General features: G+C 54.7%; 1 protein-coding gene across 2 annotated transcripts in view; it reads left to right on the top strand.

Annotated features, from left to right (window-relative positions):
• BSPRY (B-box and SPRY domain containing) overlaps positions 1–19926 on the top strand; it is a 32743-nt gene that overhangs the window by 1087 nt on the left and 11730 nt on the right. The window contains exons 2-4 of one of the 2 annotated variants that reach the window (XM_075120624.1): positions 1015–1113; positions 2581–2811; positions 9626–11700. In XM_075120624.1, coding sequence (XP_074976725.1) covers positions 1015–1113; positions 2581–2811; positions 9626–10795 — 1500 coding nt within the window. In that variant the 3' untranslated portion in view covers positions 10796–11700. Of the gene's footprint in view, positions 1–1014; positions 1114–2580; positions 2812–9625; positions 11701–19926 lie in introns of those variants that run through there. The other variant, XM_048822873.2, reaches the window with a different exon arrangement.

A 19926-nucleotide genomic window follows, 5' to 3' on the forward strand; every position in this document is an offset into this window, starting at 1 on the left:
GCTGACCGGTTCATATCACCCATTGGCAGTGAGGAACAAGCAGGTGTGCAGGGATCAGGGATCTGGGCCATGATTCAGAGGGAGGGCTGGGCACTCTCTGTGGTACCCTGGGAATTTCAGTAAGGCTAGATCAAAATTACACCTCCTTGTTCCTGTCTGTTGGCTTTGGTTTTTAGATTTAAACCCAAATGACAGGTTTAGTTCTCAGCAATCACATAGGAATTGTCCTATTGCCAAGGGAAATGACAGTTTTCAAAGGCAAAACTATGGCTCAGAGCCTGTTCTGGCTAAATTGTGCTTGTTGCAGGAGAGGGCAAAGGCTGCTTTACACTCCATAGTTTGGACTGCTCATTCATGGCATAAATTAGAGCAGCCCCAGGACTACTCCAGTTTATGTTTGGCTGTAACATCCCCCCAGAGTCATCCCGGCTGAGAACAGCAGGAGCTGGCCATGCCGCACTCTTGCACTCTTCCCTCGTGCAACTCTGCTGTGTGGAGAAAGCCCTTATGCCAGGGATAGTCACAGGCCATTTCCACTGAATTTCTGTCTCCTCACAATGCCAGAGTGATGTAAAGGAACCAGAACATGACAGAGAATCTGGCCTAGGTGATCTGCATGTAACAGTTTCTCCCTTCCCTCCACCTCTTTCTCTCACAGAGATACTATCACTGGTGATCGGGAGTCCAGGACAGGTCTTACCAAGGTGGATTGTCATATGATTAAAACCCGCTAACTTTTAGGGCTATTTTAGGCCCATCTGTGACTTTTTCAGGCAAGGATTGGGTTTTATTACAAATCTGGGATTTATTTCTTTATGTAAAGCTGGAGTGTGTTTGCAGCTGATTGCAATGGGGCTGAGAGCCGGACGCTCCCGGGGACCTCATGCAGCCCGTGCTCTAGTGAAGGGATGCTGTATGACTACACCACTTCTGAAAGCTGAGAGCTCACAGTGCCCGATGGGCAGAGGATGCTCCGAGTGGCTGTGAATCCATAGCTCTCATTCTGTATTTCAGAATAAAATTGTGGATCAGTGTGAGAAGCTCCAGCTGCAGAGTGCTGCGATCACCAAATACATGGCCGAGGTGCTGCCAGGGAAGAACCAAAGTGCTCTGGTAATTCGCTTTTCTTTCCATGGTATGGTAATGTGGACCTGAGCTTGCTATGTAGCCTGCATCTCACAAGTGAACATACCCCCACTCAGCAATGTTCCTGCTGGCTGCCCAGGGTTGCTGAGATGGCTTTACGCTTTGGTCACTGATTTGTTTTTGGCCTGTCTCCCTCTCCGACCACCCCCCATATTGAGCAGACAGGTTTGCGAAGTATTAACCCCGTGAGGCAGGCAGCTGAGTTCATGCACTACCCATTGCATTGCTTCCAGAGTGGTGTGAACACCCTCTCTGCTGCCCCACCCTCCTGTAGATGACCTTGGCCTGGGTTCTGGGGGTGGGCTCGGGAGTCAAACCCTGGAGTTTGCTCTTGAATTTGCTCATCTCGCAGTTCAGCTGGTGCAGCTTCCCACGCCTCCCTCAGGCAGCGCTTTCCTTGAAAGCGGCCGCGTCAGACTAACGATACTAGGCCGATTTCGCCCTTACGCCGGGGCACCGCTGGCAGCATCTTTTTCATCCTACACTGACTTTAAAGCCCGTTTACACGGCGAGAGCAGGGGAAAGTGGCCGTAGTAGAACTGAGAATCCGGCCAGCTATTTCTGTGTAAATGCTCTGTGGGTACGTCTATGCTTGTAACGCTACAGTGTAGATGTTATTACCTATGCTTCTCCCATCGGCCTAGGTTATCCAGCTCCCCAAGAATTCTTCCGTTGACCTCGCACTGTCTACACGGGGACTTAGGTGGGCTTAACCATGCCACTTGGGATTGTGGGTTTTCCATATCTCTGAGTGATGTAGTTATGTCGACCTAATTTTCTAGAGTAGACCAGGCCTGTGTTAGCAATCATGGCTTTGAACACTTCAGTGACCCTAACTTCTCCCAGTTCCCTGCTGGTGCCTGTGCTTCAATAAAAGGCTAGTCAGTTTCAGTTTTGTCTCTAGTCAGTTCACTTCCAGGGTCCCCTGGCCTCCTGCAATGGCTGGGCTGCAAAGACTGCACAGACATACTTCAGTCCGAGCAGACCCGCTGTTGAGTGAATAGGAGTGGTGGGCGGGACAGCAGCTGTCAGGCCTAATCCTGAAAGTCCTTCCTAATTTGAGTTGAGCCCAGTGGGCCTGCTGCAGGGAACCAGAGCTGCTATCCTGCACCAGGGGTTGCAGGCTGGACCTTTGGCTAATCAGCATGAGATCATTTCCCTAATATTACATGGTGTAAATAAAGCTGAAATTTTGGGCCTTGCTGAGTGTCAAGTTAGCACTTAGTAGCCATGGCGATACCAGCTAGTGCCTTAGAAACACCATCGCTGGTAGGTAGAGTGGCCTGGTTCCGATCTCACACTGGTTGACACCACTTTAATCTCAGTGATTTCAGGTGGATTAACTCAGTGTTAGGGCGCATAGAAAGCCAGCTCTGGTGGTAGCTTTCCTCCTTTTCTCCTGACACCTCTCCCTCCCTGTCCTTGTTGTGGCAGAGTGCGGCCAGCTGGGCCCGGGAAGTGGTGATCCAGAGGCTGATCTTTGTGAGAAATGTGTGTGAGAACGAAGAGCAGCGGCTGCTGGAGAAGGTGCATGCGGAGGAGGAGAGGACTCATCAGAGCATCCTGACCCAGCGAGCTCATTGGAGCGACTCTCTGCAGAAACTGGCTACCCTCCGCACCTACCTAGTGGACATGATCACCAACTTGGATGACCACGGCCTGGTGGTAAGTACCACAGTCCTGTACGGAGGAGCCAGTCTAGCTTGCAGCCAGGCTTCTCTCACCTTAGCTGATGACTCTTGAGCGCAGCAGTTTGGCAGCTTGTTGCACTGACAACAAGGAGGCCAGAGTTCAAGAGAGACTCGGGTTTGCATTCCTGGGAAGCAGCTGTGCCTACCTAGGGAGTCACCTGGCTGGAATCACCAGAGAAATGTGGCTGCCCCGTAAGAGCTAGGAACAGGTGAGGGAGCTTCTGAAATGTTCCTGCTGGTCTCCCCTTTACTGCGGGTGATGGGAGAATATCAGAATTGTCTTCCAAGCTCGGGGACGCACCGCCCTTTGAATGCTGGGCTAGAGCAGCACTGACTGCTGCATTACTTCCTCCTTGCCTCTTCTCCCTTGCAAGCAGATGGGACCACAAGGGCCCAGCAGGGCCTCAGTATCTGAGGATTGGACTCAAGGGTCAGAGAGGGCGAAGGCCGGTACATGATTTTTCATGGATTTTTCTAGTTCTTTGTTGATTTTAAACAGCTCCAGGCAGGTCTCCACGTAAAACGCTGCGCTGGCTCAGCTGCACCGCTGTAGCGCTTTGATGAAGACAGGAGAGAGCGTCTCCTGTCGACTTAGTTAATGGGCCTCCGTGAGAGGCAGGAGCTATGTTGCTGGGAGGAGCTCGCCCTCCGCCATAGTGCTGTGTACACTGGCACTTAAGCTGGTATAACTGTGTCGCTTAGGAGTGTGGATCATCCAACCCCCTCGCCCCCGAGCGACGTGTTTATACTGAAGTGATTTTGTCATGCAGAGCAGGGCTCGGTCTTTGGGGCCCCTGCCTTTCCCTGGAGAGATCTCCTGCCATCTAACAAACCTCGGTGTGAGGGAACTTCTCCTACTCAGTCTGCACGTTCATTTGGCTGGTTCCTTCCCATTATTTATTAAATCACCCTTGGATCACCTTAAGAGTTCCTCTCCAGTCAGATGTTAGCAGGCAGTTATCCTGTCTCCCCGACCTTAAGCCATTGCTTAGGTTCGTTTAACTTTAAGTGAGTGGCAGAAGCTTTGCTCTGGGGATAGAACTTTCTAGGGATTCGAACAATGCTGGTTGGCTCGTGAAGTGAACCGGTGGGGATGGGAATAATAGTGAATCTCTTATTCCACCTTCTGGTATTGGCCAGTCAGACTTGTCCCACCAGAGAGATGGGAGGCTGGAGCACGAGATCTGTTAAATACCAGCCAGCAAGACAGTAGTGAAAAGGTCTGTCTGGCTCTTTGCCGCGTAGCGGTGGTGGTGGGTGAGGGCGGTGTGAGGCTTGTAAATGTTTCCACCCTGGGTCAGAGGTTGGTCTCTGGCAGGAGCCGACACTTGATGTGTCAGAGGAAGGTGCTTGCAGTGATCTGCTCAGGAGCACACTGACCACACACTGTGCAAAGAAATCTGCTGAATTTACTTTGGCTAATGATGCAGGCTCCATAATGAGAAAGCTGATACAAATGAGAGGTTTGGCTGATAACAGGATGACGTCTGGTTTGGAAACAGTAACTCTCTGGAGCCGTCATTACCCCCAGGTGATAGGCCTTTCCCCTAGGAGACGGGGACCTGGGACAGCCTGTGGGGGCATAGTACAATTGTAGCAAGCATCTGAAACGCCATGAGCCAGACAGCTGAGGGGGGGCTGTAGTGAGTGTGCTAAAGTGCTGCACTTCCTGTGGGTTGAAATGCACCGAGGTGTCACTGCTGTGTAGTTGCCAATATGTTAAACAATAGTTTCCTTGGTTAAAAAAAAATGGATACATTGAGGTTGTGCAAAAGGCACCCCGTGTTCTGGAGCTCCCGGCCTGTGCAAATGGCTGGGCTGGTCCATCTGCCCCACAGAAATGGATTTCCTGTTAATGGCGTCAGACTCTCCTCTTATCACGACTGCTCGGGCTGCCTTTGAGCGAGCACAGGATGGTCTTTCCGTGTGGAAGGTGGGGGAGAGAACACCATCGTGCTGGGCCTGCACTTGGTCTGAGCGCGCAGAGCCCTGATGGCACCGTGGGAAATGGAGCCCAAGAGGCACTGGAGGACGTGCCCCACCCCAGCCTGAGCCGGGAACAGGGAGATGGGCAGTGGAGCAACTCCCTGCCTCTGCGGCAGCACGGGGTGGGGGGTGGGGCTGCTCTCCCGCAGGGCCCAGGAAAGACAGTTGTGCTTCCTGCAACCCAGGCCAGCAGGAGAGAGGGCACACCTCTGAAGTGCTGCAGCAAAGCCTTCTGGGATGGATGTGGGGCTGGGGAGCTGGATGACTCCTGCTGCAGATGGCCTGACTTCAAGGAGTCTGCAGTGAGGGGCCTTGGACACCATTGTGGGAGGCATGTTAGATAACAGGCCATAGAGCAGCTGTTAGAACAAGCACCAGGGTGGGTCTTGGGCCTTGCAGTGAATGGTAGCGACAGAGTTACCGGGGACGGGGGATGGGGGGGGCGAGGGGGAAAAGAGAGAGGATCCTTGACTACCTGTGTCAGGCGGATTTTCCTGCTGCATGAACTTGTTCAATACACTTGCTTCGGGCATCGCCAGCGGCACAAACTCAATCCCCAGGAGGCAGTTTTAGCCATTTTCAGGGAGGGTGAGGGGTTTGCTCTTCACTGTGACACTGTCTGCGCCGGGGCTCGGCAAGGGGGATGGAGGACTTGGGGAGACACCCAAACCCACTGAGACCTTTGCGTAAGTCCCCAGGAGGGATTTTATTGTGTGAGAACAATGATAATCAATGGCACCGGTAATACCAGGGTACAAAATATATGGGAATGACAGGGTAAGTCACGCTGGTGGGGGAATCGACACTCTATGGGAAAGCATAGGGCCAAATATAGTACAACTCTAAATGAATCAAACTACCATAGAATCGCTATGCATACAAATTGCATGCTTGAATAATAAGAGTATATAGCTGCAGGAATATAGTACCGACTGCCTGGCCAGGATGGTGATGGTGATTGTGAAATGCTCCACAAGATTAGAGAGGCTACAAAAATAGAAAACGCAATAATATGGGAGATTTCAACTGTCCCCATATTGACTGGGGACATGTCACCTCAGGACGGGATGCAGAGAGAAAGTTTCCAGACACCATCAATGACGGCTGCTTGGAGCAGCTAGTCCTGGAACCGACAAGGGAAGAGGCAATTCTTGATTTAGTCCTGAGTGGGGCACAGGATCTGGTCCCAGAGGTGCTGACCCATTCAGTAATAATGACCATAATGTAATTAAATTTAACATCCATGCAGGGGGGAAATACCAAAGAAACCCACCACAGGTGCATTTAACATCAAAGAAGGGGAACTACACAAAAATGAGGCTAGTCAAATGGAAATGAGAAGGAACAGTCACAAGAGTGAAATGCCTGCAACCTGCACGGAAACTATTTAAAAATACCATCATAGAGGCTCAAACTAAATATGTACCCCAAATCAAAACAAAACAATAAGACCAAAAGATGCTACCATGGTTAAACTGCAGAGTAAGAGGGGGTTAGAGGCAAAAAGGCAACATTTAAAAATTGGAAGTCAAATCCTAGGGGGGGAAATAGAAAGAAGCATGAACTCTGGCAAGTCAAGTGTAGAAGTATAATTAGGCAGGCCAAAAAAGAATTTGAAGAGCAACTAGCAAAAGACTGACAGCATTTTTTTAAAAGTACGTCAGAAACAGCAAGCCTGTCAAAGGCTATGGCTACACGACTCAGTTTCGCTACTGCCGTGCCGCTAAAAGATGCGCAGTGTAGTTGCTGTTTGTCGGCAGGAGAGAGCTCTGCTGCTGACAAAAAACTTCCACCCCGCACGAGCGGCCGCGGCTGCTGACAAAGCGCTGTTCACACCGGTGCTTTTTGTCGGTAAAACTTTTGTCATTTGGGGGTGTGGTTTTTAACACCCCTGAACAACAAAAGTTTTGCTGACGAAGTGCCAGTGTAGACATTCTTAAATAGTCAGTGAGGTCTTTGGACGATTGAGGTGCTAAAGGAACACTCAAGCTAAATAAATTTTTTTCATTGGTCTTCATTTTAGAGGATGTGAGGGAGATTCCCACACCTCAGCCATTCTTTTTAGGTGACAAATCTGAGGAACTGTCCCAGATTGAGGTATCATTAGAGGAGGTTTTGGAACAAATTGATAAATTAAACAGTAATAAGGCATCAGGACCAGATGGTATTCTGAGAGAACTCAAATATGAAATTACAGAACTACTAATTGTGGTACATGACCTACTGCTGAAATCAGCCTCCATGCCAAATAGAGGATAGGTAATGTAATGCCAATTTTTTTAAAAAAAGGCTCCAGAAGAGACACTGTAAGCCTAGCTTCAGTACTAGGCAAATTGGTTGAAACTAATAGAAAACAGAATTCTCAGACATATCAATGAACTTGATATGTTAGGAAAGAGTTAATTCAGCTTTTGTAAAGGGAAATCATGCCTCGCTAATCTATTAGAAATCTTTGAGGTTGTCAATAAGCATGTGGACAAGGGTGATCCAGTGGAAATAGTGTGCTTGGAGATTCAGAAAGTCTTGGACAAAGCCATCACCAAAGACTCTTAAACAAAGTAACCAGTCATGTGATAAGAGGGAAGGTTTTCTGGTGGATCATTAATTCATTGAAAGATAGGGAACGAAGGGTAGGAATAAATGGTCAGTTTTCACAATGGAAAGTGGCAAATAGTGGTGTCCCCCCGGGATCTGTACTGGCACCAGTGCTGTTCAATATATTCTTAAATGATCTGGAAAAAGGGAACAGTGAGGTGGCAGTTTGCAGATAATAGAATCATAGAATATCAGGGTCGGAAGGGACCTCAGGAGATCATCTAGTCCAATCCCCTGCTCAAAGTAGGACCAACACCAACTGAATCATCCCAGCCAAGGCTTTGTCAAGCCGGGCCTTAAAAACCTCTAAGGAAGGAGATTCCACCACCTCCCTAGATAACCTATTCCAGTGTTTCACCACCCTCCTAGTGAAATAGTGTTTCCTAATATCCAACCTAGACCTCCCCCACTGCAACTTGAGACCATTACTCCTTGTTCTGTCATCTGCTACCACTGAGAACAGCCGAGCTCCATCCTCTTTGGAACCCCTCTTCAGGTAGTTGAAGGCTGCTATCAAATCCCCCCTCACTCTTCTCTTCTGCAGACCAAATAACCCCAGTTCCCTCAGCCTCTCCTCGCAAGTCATGTGCCCAAGCCCCCTAATCATTTTTGTTGCCCTTCGCTGGACTCTCTCCAATTTGTCCACATCCCTTCTGTAGTGGGGGGACCAAAACTGGATGCTGTACTCCAGGTGTGGCTTCACCAGTGCCGAATAGAGGGGAATGATCACGTCCCTCGATCTGCTGGTAATGCTCCTCCTAATACAGCCCAATATGCCGTTGGCCTTCTTGGCAATGAGGGTACACTGCTGACTCATAACCAGCTCCTTATCAACTGTAATCCCCAGGGTCCTTTTCTGCAGAACTGCTGCTTAGGCAGTCGGTCCCCAGCCTGTAGCGGTGCATGGGATTCTTCCTTCCTAAATGCAGGGCTCTGCACTTGTCCTTGTTGAACCTCATCAGATTTCTTTTGGCCCAATCCTCCAATTTGTCTAGGTCACTCTGGACCCTATCCCCACCCTCCAGTGTATCTACCTCTCCCCCCAGCTTAGTGTCATGTGTGAACTTGCTGAGGGTGCAATTAATCCCATCATCCAGATCACTGATAAAGATGTTGAACAAAACCGGCCCCAGGACCGATCCCTGGGGCACGCTGCTGGATACCGGCTGCCAACTAGACATTGATCACTACCCGTTGAACCCGACAACCTAGCCAGCTTTCTATCCACTGTGGCAAATTGCTGGCACTACTATGACAGGTCTCATGCTCTCTTTTCTTGGCGGGGAGAGGTGGGTTCAGAGCACCATTTCTCGCCCCTGAACTGAGGTATTAACTGCCCCACTAGTGTCCTAGAGGACGGGAGTAGAGAGGAAGGGACCCGGGCCCACGCTCTACTCCGGGTCCCAGCCCAGGGGCCCTAGGGATAGCGGTAAACCACTAGAACTAGCGGTTCCTTCCCCTGGGCTACTTCCCTCTCCTGCCCTTCAGCTTGTGGGGCTTCCTGCCCTCCCTCTGCACAAACCAGGTGTCCCTTTACCAGGGGTGAAAGTAACTGAGGCCACTTACCGGTACGGGGCAGGGCGGCGTCCGGAGCCCCGGGCCCTTTTAAATCGCCGGCCCCAGAGCAGCTGTTCTCTTTGCCCCGCCCCCACCCGTCGGTGGCCGGGGGGGCCCAAAGGAGCAGGAACGTTAAAGCGCTGCAGGGTCCTTTGCCGCGGCCCTGCCGATGGGAGGTGCAGCAACATTAAAGTGCGGCGGCGGCAAAGGACCATCCTTAAAGCGGTGCCGTGTCTTCGCTTTACTGTCCCTGCCCCTTCCGCCTCCCGCGTTGGCGGCCCTGCCGGGACGGACCCTACCAGCAGGGCCGCCGATGGGGGGAAGGGGCCGCGGCAGTGCTTTAAGGGCGGTCGTTTGCCACGGCTGCTCTTTAACGTCGCTGCCCCTTCCCTCCCCCGTCGGCGGCCCTGCCGGGACGGACCCTACCGGCAGGGCCGCCGACGGGGGAGGCGAAAGGAGCAGGGAGGTGAAAGCGCTGCCGCGGCAACACTTTACTGTGGGCTGGGTATGGGCCGGGGCGGGTTCTTACCGGTACGCGGTACCGGCCCCCTTTCACCCCTGCCCTTTACCTAGGGTCTTGGTCTTCTTAGCCCACCGCAGCACTTCTCCAAACTCTCCTATGCTTCCCTCCAAACCGCTCTCTGCTCCAGCACCAGTCCACTCTGCTTCAACTCCTCCAAACTGCTCTCTGCTCCACCGCCAAGCCGCTCTGCTTCAACTCCTCCAAACCGCTCTCTGCTCCACCGCCAAGCCGCTCTGCTTCAACTCCTCCAAACCGCTCTCTGCTCCGGCGCCAATCCACTCTGCTTCAACTCCTCCAAACCGCTCTCTGCTCCACCGCCAAGCCGCTCTGCTTCAACTCCTCCAAACCGCTCTCTGCTCCACCGCCAAGCCGCTCTGCTTCAACTCCTCCAAACCGCTCTCTGCTCCACCGCCAAGCCGCTCTGCTTCAACTCCTCCAAACCGCTCTCTGCTCCGGCGCCAAGCCGCTCTGCTTCAACTCCTCCAAACCGCTCTCTGCTCCGGCGCCAATCCACTCTGCTTCAACTCCTCCAAACCGCTCTCTGCTCCACCACCAATCCGCTCTGCTTCAACTCCTCCAAACCGCTCTCTGCTCCGGCGCCAATCCACTCTGCTTCAACTCCTCCAAACCGCTCTCTGCTCCACCACCAATCCGCTCTGCTTCAACTCCTCCAAACCGCTCTCTGCTCCGGCGCCAATCCACTCTGCTTCAACTCCTCCAAACCGCTCTCTGCTCCGGTGCCAATCCGCTCTGCTTCAACTCCTCCAAACTGCTCTCTGCTCCGGTGCCAATCTGCTCTGCTTCAACTCCTCCAAACCGCTCTCTGCTCCACCGCCAAGCCGCTCTGCTTCAACTCCTCCAAACCGCTCTCTGCTCCACCGCCAAGCCGCTCTGCTTCAACTCCTCCAAACCGCTCTCTGCTCCACCGCCAAGCCGCTCTGCTTCAACTCCTCCAAACCGCTCTCTGCTCCGGCGCCAATCCACTCTGCTTCAACTCCTCCAAACCGCTCTCTGCTCCGGTGCCAATCCGCTCTGCTTCAACTCCTCCAAACCGCTCTCTGCTCCGGTGCCAATCCGCTCTGCTTCAACTCCTCCAAACTGCTCTCTGCTCCGGTGCCAATCTGCTCTGCTTCAACTCCTCCAAACCGCTCTCTGCTCCGGTGCCAATCCGCTCTGCTTCAACTCTTCGAAACCGCTCTCTTCTCCGGCGCCAATCCGCTTTGCTTCAACTCCTCCAAACTGCCCTCTACCCCGGCACCAATCCGCTCTGCTTCAACTCCTTTCCCTGTCTGATTGAAGCAGGGGGGTTTTATCAGGTGACTGGCTTCAGGTACTTTAATTGGCTTCAGGTGCTTTAATTAATTTATAGCAAACTTCCTTCCCTCTACAGGGAAGAAGGCTCCCTTCTAACACTCACCTGCTGCCCTCTGGCCTGGGCTTTCCTTGCTTTTTGCCCCTGCTTTAGTTCCACCCCCCCGCGACCGGGCCAGACGCTTTTTCTTCGTTTTTTTTTTTTTTTGCTGTTTTTTTTTCTTTGCTGCCGTTCGAGTGCTGGTCGGCTGCCAGCTTGCCTGCCAGCCCCCGCACGCCTGCCCTCGGACGCTGCTATTGCTTCAGCTGCAACCCCCGGAGGAGGGGGGGAAAGACTGCCAACCCGCTCCCCGGAGGAGGGGAGTGGACGCCCCCAGACCCAACCATTTTGCTGTTCATTTGTGGACCCGCGATTACTCGTCTTCTTATCTTTGCTTGGCATTTTTGGAATGCTCCACAAAGACCGGGAGAGAAGATAGCTGACAGAGACATCGCCCAGGGAAGCTACAAATCATTGTGGAGGGGGCCGTAAGACTGAGTAATTTTGAACTGTACTCTCGTGTGTGGGGAGTTTGACTGTGTCTTAACTGCGTTTGTAGGGGCACAGGGGGTGTGGCACGGAGCTGCCCCCCGATCCATCGGTGCCCCCCCCAACACTACTACAACCGTCACGGCCCCCCCCGCCGTCCGTCCCTGCTGGCAACTTGCCATCTGCCTCTAGACTCAACTGCTTGCTTTGAATTCCATCATCCGGACCAGACACAACAGCCGACCAAACGAGACTCTTTGGACAAACGCGCGTGGGTCCGCGTTCCCCCCACCCCCGGACTGCCCACCCCGCAGTTTGCCCCTACTACCTGACCCCAACTCCTGTTTCCTTCCCCTGTCCAGTCCGACCCATTTGGCGCGCCCCCCCCCCCCCCCCGCCTGCAGCCCAGCAGGGAGAAGTGGTTAATCTGCTTCCCCCTCCTCCTTCTGGTGTCTCCCCATCTCTCCCTGCTCACGATGGCGGGGAATGGGAGGGGTGAGGTCCCTCTAACAACCTCAGGTGCCCCTCCTCCACCTACCCCCCTGCCCAACCCCCAAGCCTCCCCCCGCACCACTGCTGCCAAAACACCTGCCACCGCCCCCACTGGGGCATCAGCAGCCAGAGGCACCAGGGTGATTACTGCCACTGCTACCCCCACTGCCCCCCCAGATTCTAGGAAAGCCCCCCCGGTTAGCCGGAAAGGCCAGGGTGCGAAGAAGGGAAAGGGCCCTGCTACAACCACCAGGCCCTCCATGGCAGAGGCTGCCCCCACCGCTGTGGCCTCGTCATCGACCATGGCATCACTCCCCGCTGTTCCCTCCACCAGCTCTGCGAGCGTCCCTCCCCCGGCCCCCAGGGCGTATGCCCGGGCGGTGGCAGCCCCCGCCCCCCCCGCCTGCCGCCTCGTCATCTCGCCCACCCACTGCCTCCGCCACCATCAATAGTGGCCGGGCCCCCTTTCCCACCATGACCAGGAAGCACGGCGTCTGTTGCCTCCTGGTGCCCGCCTCGCCCCACGTGGAGATATACGTGCAGGCGTTGGCGAGGGTGGTAGGACCCACGGCTATTGTGGCGGCCTCCAAAATGTATGGGAAGGTCGTCTTTTTCTTAGCATCGGAGGCTGCCGCCCAGGAGGCGGTGCAGAAGGGCCTGGTGGTGGGGCGGGTGTTCGTTCCCCTGGAACCGCTAGAAGACCTGGGCGTCCGCCTAGTCCTGACCTCCGTCCCTCCTTTTCTACCCAATGCCGCCCTGTTACCCGCTCTCTCCACCCTGGGGAAACCCATCTCTGTCATCAGCCCTCTCCCGTTGGGCTGCAAGGACCCCACCCTCCGTCACATCCTCTCGTTCTGCCGGCAAGTGCAGCTTATACTGCCGGCGGCGGCGGCGTGTGACGGAGAAACGCTCAAGGGGTCCTTCCTAGTCCCCTACCAGGGAGCCCGCTATCGGGTCTTTTACTCCACGGGAGAGGCCTGGTGCTATCTCTGCCGATCAGTGGGGCATGTCCGAAGAGACTGCCCCTTGGCCAGGCAGGGAGGTGCACCCGAGACCCCCGAGACCCGGCAGGACATCGGCTCCATCATTGCCGACACCCCTGGCCGCCCGGCACCTGAAACCACCTCTCCTCCTGCTCGATCCACCGCTGCTCCTGCCCGGGCCCAAGAGACACCTCCCCTACAACGCCCAGACGAGCGAGGGAGCCCCGCCCTTGCTGTTAACAGAGCCTATGGAGGAGGATGCAGCAAAGATATTACCGGGCATAGGATAGGGCCCACCCCAAGGAGAACCACCCCCCTCATGCTGCCTCACCATTACCCCCCCGAGCCCCTGAACCATCGCCTCTACCCCCCGACACGACCCCTGCTAACCTGCCCCCAGACGATGCTATGGAGGGCTGGACCCTAGTCCAGGGGAAGCGAGGCAAGCGGAAGGCTCGAGCTCCGCTGCACCCATCCGATGCGGAGGCCTCCTGGAAGACCAGGAAGGGAGGCACTGAGCCTTCCGCTATGCCCACGAGTGAGATCCATCCGCCGGTGTCGGGAGGGGAAGACAAAATAGCACTGGAAGTAGACTCTCCCTTCCACGGGAGACCCTCCCCTCCGAGACCCCTGAGGAAGCCCCTTTTGCCCGAATATCATCCGAAACCCCGCGAACCCCAAAGCGACCGTCGTAGCAGGTGCCAGAGGGGAGACCCCTGGGGTGGCAGAAGACGACCTCTCCTCCATGTATGAGGAGATCGAGGCCCTAGGTTTGACCCTGGTCACCCAGGGAGAGAATGACCTACTTCCGGCCGGCCTCGATCTGGGCAACCTCACTCCAGTCCCCCTTTCCCCATGCTCCCTCCCCGTAACCGCCTTCCCGGGCGGGCACCCTACAGAAGTTCACCACCTGATGCCATGGCTGCCAAATCCACCACAGAGCCTGCGCCTGGCATCACTGGGAGCCCCCTCCCCACTCCCTTAACCCTCGAATCTGTTCGGGAGGCACCACCTCTCAGCTACTTGCCTCCCAAAGCCCAGAGCCTCGCCTCTGCCCCCACTCCCACCCCCACCCCTGTCCCTGCCCAATCCACCACCTCCTGCAATGCTATTGCCGCCCCTGGGGTTATTTCCTTCCCGTTTTTTGCGGATCCCCCGCAAGGAGCAGCCTTTGCATTTTCCTGCCGCGACCCATTAGGAGCTGCAATTTTCCCTCCGCCATCCTCTTCTACCCCAAGGCTTGAGACGGACCTAATAACTTTAGCCTGTCAGACGCCCCGTCGGTGATCCGCACCCTGCCTGCCCGCCTCAGCGGACCACGAGGCTGCACCATGAGCCCCACCAGGGAATAACCCGGAAATCGCAGCCCCACCCCCCCAAGAGCTGCGAAAAGCGTTGCAGGAGTTTTTAGAAGACATCCGTGGCTCCCGCAACAGGGTACAGCTGGCTCTCTAGCGATGGGGGGACTTTGACCAAATCCTCCAGGCCACAAGGGCCCTTATAAAGGAGGGTAGAGGGAAAGGAAGGCACGGTGCCGTGGCCTACGGGCGGGCCTGCAGCTTCCGTGACGATTTACTCACTTACGGGATGGGTCACGTATTGTTGCGTGACCTGCCAGGGGCCGCGAACACCCCCGCCAACAAGGAACCCCCACGCCCCCAGCCCTCTGCATGACTCCCCTCATTATTGCAACTTTGAACACCAGGGGCTGTAGGATGGGTCTCCGCAGGTCCCAGGTGCTCTCTTACCTTCAGGAAGGGGGGTACTCTGTGGTTTTCCTGCAGGAGACCCATACGGATCCGACCGCCGAGGACAGCTGGCGGCTGGAGTGGGGGGACAGGGTCTACTTCAGCCACTTCACAATTCGACAAGCTGGAATGGCGACCCTGTTCTCCCCCAACCTATGGCCCGAGGTGCTAGGGGCCACTGAGGCCATGCTGGGCCACCTGCTGCATGTCCGAGTCCGTATGGAGGGGCTCGTGGTCAACCTCGTTAACATCTATGCCCCGACAACGAGCCTGAAGCGGCCGCAATTCTATCAGCGGGTGTCCGACTTCCTCGGCACCCTAGATTCTCACGAGTGCTTAGTCCTGGGAGGGGACTTTAACACCACCCTCGAGGAACAGGACCACTCAGGGGCAGAGCTGAGCCCGGCCGCTGCGAACATTCTCCGAGAAATAGTCGAACATCACTCCCTAGTAGACGTCTGGCGTGACCACCACCCAGATGACACTTCCACGTTCACCTTTGTCCGGGTGGAGGCCCATCGGTCACACCACTCTCGGTTGGACCATATTTATTTATCCCGTTTCCATCTTTCACAGGCCCACTCCTCCAACATTCGGCCGGCCCCATTTTCCGACCATCATCTAACCACCATAACAGCCTCCCTCCGTGCAGAGAGGCCGGGGCCAGCCTATTGGCACTTTAACAACAGCCTGTTGGAGGATGAGGGCTTCGTGACATCCTTCCAGGAGTTCTGGCTGGCCTGGCGAGAGCAGCGGCGTGCCTTTCCTTCGGCGCGGCGATGGTGGGATCTAGGGAAGGTGCATGCCAAGCTCTTCTGCCGTGACTACACCCGGGGCACCAGCCGACGGAGAAATGCAGCGATAGAGCAGTTGGAACGGGAGGTCTTAGAGATGGAGAGGCGTCTGGCCACCAGGCCCGAGGACCCGTTCCTCTGCAGAGCGTGCCAGGAGAAGCGGAGGAGCTCCGGGCCCTCGAGGACCATTGGGCCCGAGGTGCCTTTGTTCGATCCCGCATCCGCCTCCTTCAGGAGATGGATCGCGGCTCCCATTTCTTTTATGCCCTGGAGAAAACCGTGGGGGCCAAGAAACACGTCACCTGCCTTCTAGCAGAAGACGGCACCCCCTCACGGATCCAGTGGAGATGTGTGGGAGGGCCCGTGACTTCTACACAAGCCTTTTCTCCCCAGATCCAACCAATCCGGGCGCTTGCGGGGTGCTCTGGGAGGAACTCCCCATGGTCAGCGTGGGCGACCGACTAGAGCTGCCTCTCACCCTGGCCGAGTTCTCGGAAGCCCTCCGTCGCATGCCCACCAATAAATCTCCAGGCATGGACGGGCTGACCGTGGAGCTCTACCGCGTGTTCTGGGACATCCTTGGCCCAGACCTAGCCACTGTCTGGGCTGAGTCTTTGCAGGGCAGGGTCCTCCCTCTTTCGTGCAGGCAAGCGGTACTCGCCTTGTTGCTGAAGAAGGGGGACCTCCGCGACTTACGAAACTGGCGTCCCGTCTCGCTCCTTAGCACGGACTACAAAATCGTAGGGAAAGCAATCTCGCTGCGGCTAGGGTCCGTGCTGGCGGATGTGATCCACCCAGACCAGACCTATACTGTCCCGGGTCGCAGCATTTTTGACAACCTATTTCTAGTCCGAGACCTTTTGGAACTCGGGCGTAGAGACGGTCTGTCGTTCGCCCTCCTGTCTCTCGATCAGGAGAAGGCGTTCGATAGAGTGGACCATGGGTACCTCCTGGGCACTCTGCAGGCACTTGGATTCGGATCTCAGTTTGTGAGTTTTTTCCAGGTGCTGTATGCTTCTGCGGAGTGTCTGGTTAGGCTCAACTGGACCCTGACCGAACCGGTCAGCTTCGGGCGAGGAGTACAGCAGGGATGCCCCCTCTCGGGCCAGCTGTACGCTCTGGCGATCGAGCCCTTCCTCTGTCTCCTCCGCAGGAGGTTGACAAAGTTGGTGCTGCGGGAGCCGGAGCTGCGGCTGGTCCTGTTGGCGTACGCCGATGACGTGCTCCAGGACCCGGGGGACTTGGCGCGGGTGGAGGCTTGCCAGGACATCTATTCGGCAGCCTCCTCCGCCCGAGTCAACTGGGTCAAGAGCTCTGGCTTGGCAGTGGGGGACTGGCGGCAGGTGAGCTCCCTCCCACCCGCGCTTCAGACCATCCGGTGGAGCGCGGGTCCACTGCTCTACCTAGGCGTTTACCTTTCTGCCACGCACCCTTCCCCGCCGGAGACCTGGCAAAATTTAGAAGGCAGGGTGATAGAGCGGCTCCGGAAATGGACGAGGCTATTCCGAAGTCTTTCCCTCCGAGGGAGAGCACTGGTGCTTAACCAACTAGTCCTGTCCACGCTCTGGTCCCGGCCCCGGGTTTCCTGACTGACCTCCGGATATCGATTCTAGAGTTCTTTTGGTCAGGAATGCACTGGGCCCCTGTTGGGGTTCTTCATTTACCCCTGAAGGAAGGAGGGCAGGGCCTGAAGTGTCTGAACACTCAGGTCCGTGTCTTCCGCCTCCAGGCCCTGCAGAGGCTCCTCTATAGTGCAGGTAGTTCGACGTGGAGCACACTGGTGCATGCCTTCCTGAGCCGCTTCCAAGGGCTCCGATACGACCGGCAGCTCTTTTATCTCTGTCCGAGAGGTTTTCCGCGAGACCTCTCCGGGCTGCCGGTCTTCTACCAGGACCTCCTCCGGACCTGGAAACTGTTTTCAATGACCAGGTCCGTGGCGGCCACCGTGGGAGCGGATCTCCTCGCGGAGCCCCTGCTACACAACCCCCAGCTCCGTGTGCAGGTGGTGGAGTCCCGCTCGGTGCGCCAGAGTTTGGTCCTGGCGGAAGTCACAAGAGTCGGAGACCTCCTGGACTACGACCGGGGAGACTGGCTGGATCCCCTGATGCTCGCTCGGTGCCTGGGGCTCTCCAGACCTCGTACCCCCCGGCGCGTACTTCAGGAGGTGAAGGCCGCCTTGACGCCCGCTGCTCGGGCTTATCTCAACCGAGCCCTGCGCGAGGGCGCACCCCGCCCGCCCTCTACCCCAGGCCCACCGGACCTTTCAATTGGGCCCCTACCCCGTAGATCCCAATAAACCCCTCACCCTTTCACTGCGAGCCGGCTGCACAAACTGCAGCCGGTCAGCTTCCAAACCGCACCAAGGAAACATCTATATACACTCACGCTTCACACCCTTCACGCCCACACCCTGGTGTCCCACCCCGATACAAAGTGGCGGGACCTCCTGCCACCTTTGGAGGGTGAGCAACCCCGGTGGGCCAGCCTGTATTCCACCTTGGTCCTGAGGCCAGTCGGGGACATTAGTTGGCAGTTCCTTCACGGAGCTGTGAGCATGGGCGTATTTTTGACATGGTTCACCCCCATCCCGGATACTTGCCCTTTTTGCAATGTGAGGGAAACCCTGGCGCACATATATTTAGAGTGTGCCAGGCTGCAGCCCCTTTTCCAGCTCCTCACGAATATTTTATTATGCTTTTGGCTACACTTTTCCCCTCACCTTTTTATCTACACACTCCCCATCTGTGGCCCCACAAAGTCACGGGATCTCCTGGTTAACCTCCTCCTAGCCCTAGCTAAAACAGCCATTTATGAAACCAGAGAAGGGAGGTTGGCTAATGAAGCGTCCTGCGATTGTAGGGCCGTTTTCCAATCCTCAGTACATTCACGTATCCGGGCGGAGTTCCTCTGGGCAGCGTCCACCGACTCCCTTGACGCCTTCGAGGAGCGGTGGGCGCTGTCCGAGGTTCTCTGCTCGGTGACCCCATCAGGTTCCCTCCGTCTGACCCTTTGATTGAGGGGAAGAGCGAGAGCCCAGCCCCAGCCGTTGCCGCTGTGGATACCATCATCACTGTCACCTAGGAGGGGTCCTATCACACGTGGTGTACGTCCCTCCCACCCCCAAACCGCCCACCCCGCAGCCGTGCCCATCTTGTCGGGCACTCTCAGGAGAGGAATAATCGGTGACACTGGGCGTGGCACTAGGTAACTCGAGGGCGTGGAAGACCATGAGTGTTGAGGAAGCCCCCCCGCTCTAGGCCACCAGGTAACTCAGGAGGGTGGAAGACCACGAGTGTCGAGGAAGCCCCCCCGCTCTGGGCCCAGGCTAGCCTGAACACTTCTCCCTCCTGAAGGCTGCTGTGTTATACCTTGTGTTTGCTTTTGTTTTGTTGCATAGTTTTGCTTTATCTTTTTTCGTGATTTCTTGTAAGTGTTACACAAATAAAATTCTTTTCTGCCTTTTTTTTTTTTTTTAAAACACTCTCCTGCTGCCCTCTGGCTATGCTGTATCACACCACCTTATAGTCCATTCATCCAATCCATACTTTTTTTATCTTGCTGGCAAGAATACTGTGGGAGACCGTATCAAAAGTTTTGCTAAAGTCAAGATATATCACATCCACCGCTTTCCCCATATCCACATGCCCTTGGTGAATCCATGATGATACCAAATTATTCAAGATAGTTTGGTCCAAAGCTGACTGCGAAGAGTTACACAGAGATCTCATGAAACAGGATGACTGGGCAAGAAAACATTGATAAGTGCAAATTAATGCACATTGGAAAACATAGTATGTATAGTTATACTATACATACTATACATACAAAATGATGGGATCTAAATTAGCTGTTATCACTCCAGAAAGAGATCTTAGAGTCATCGTGGATAGTCCTTTGAAAACATCTGCTCAATGTGCAGTGGTAGTCAAAAAAGCAAACAATATTAGGAACCATTAGGAAAGATATAGATAATAAGACAGAAAATATAATAATGCTTCTTTTTAAATCCATGGTACACAGAAACCTTCAATGCTGTGTGCAATTCTGGTTGCCCCATCTAAAAATAAATAGATTAGAATTGGAAAAGGTACAGAGAAGGGCAGCAAAAATGATAAGGAGACTTCTGAGACTATTGATTGCAACAATCTCAGCTTTCATTAAAAAATACATTAGGTTCTAGCTTTAACGGTTGCAGAGAGAAGCTTTAAAATGGGACCAGAATGCGCCTTAAAAGCTCAGATGGCAATAAAATGAACACACTTTTGATTATTTTTAGGAATCATGTGATTTCTATGCTAATCTCCTGATTTGGAGGCTGAACTCATGAGTTCTGAGTCTTGGGATGGTGAGGCTGTCGCAGAAGTGATTCCAGGCCCTCAGGAAAATATGAGGAGAAAATAAAAAGACTGGGGTTGTTCAGCTTAGATAAGAGTCGACTAAGGCGGGGTCTGACAGAGCCTATAAAATCGTGACGGGGGAAGTGTTATTTACTCTTCACATAGCACAAGAACCAGGTGTCGCCCCGTGATATGAACAGGCAGCAGGTTTAAAACAAACATAAGGAAGCATTT

The sequence above is a fragment of the Caretta caretta genome, chromosome 16 (genome assembly GCF_965140235.1).
Source record: "Caretta caretta isolate rCarCar2 chromosome 16, rCarCar1.hap1, whole genome shotgun sequence".
Lineage (NCBI taxonomy): Eukaryota > Metazoa > Chordata > Testudines > Cheloniidae > Caretta > Caretta caretta.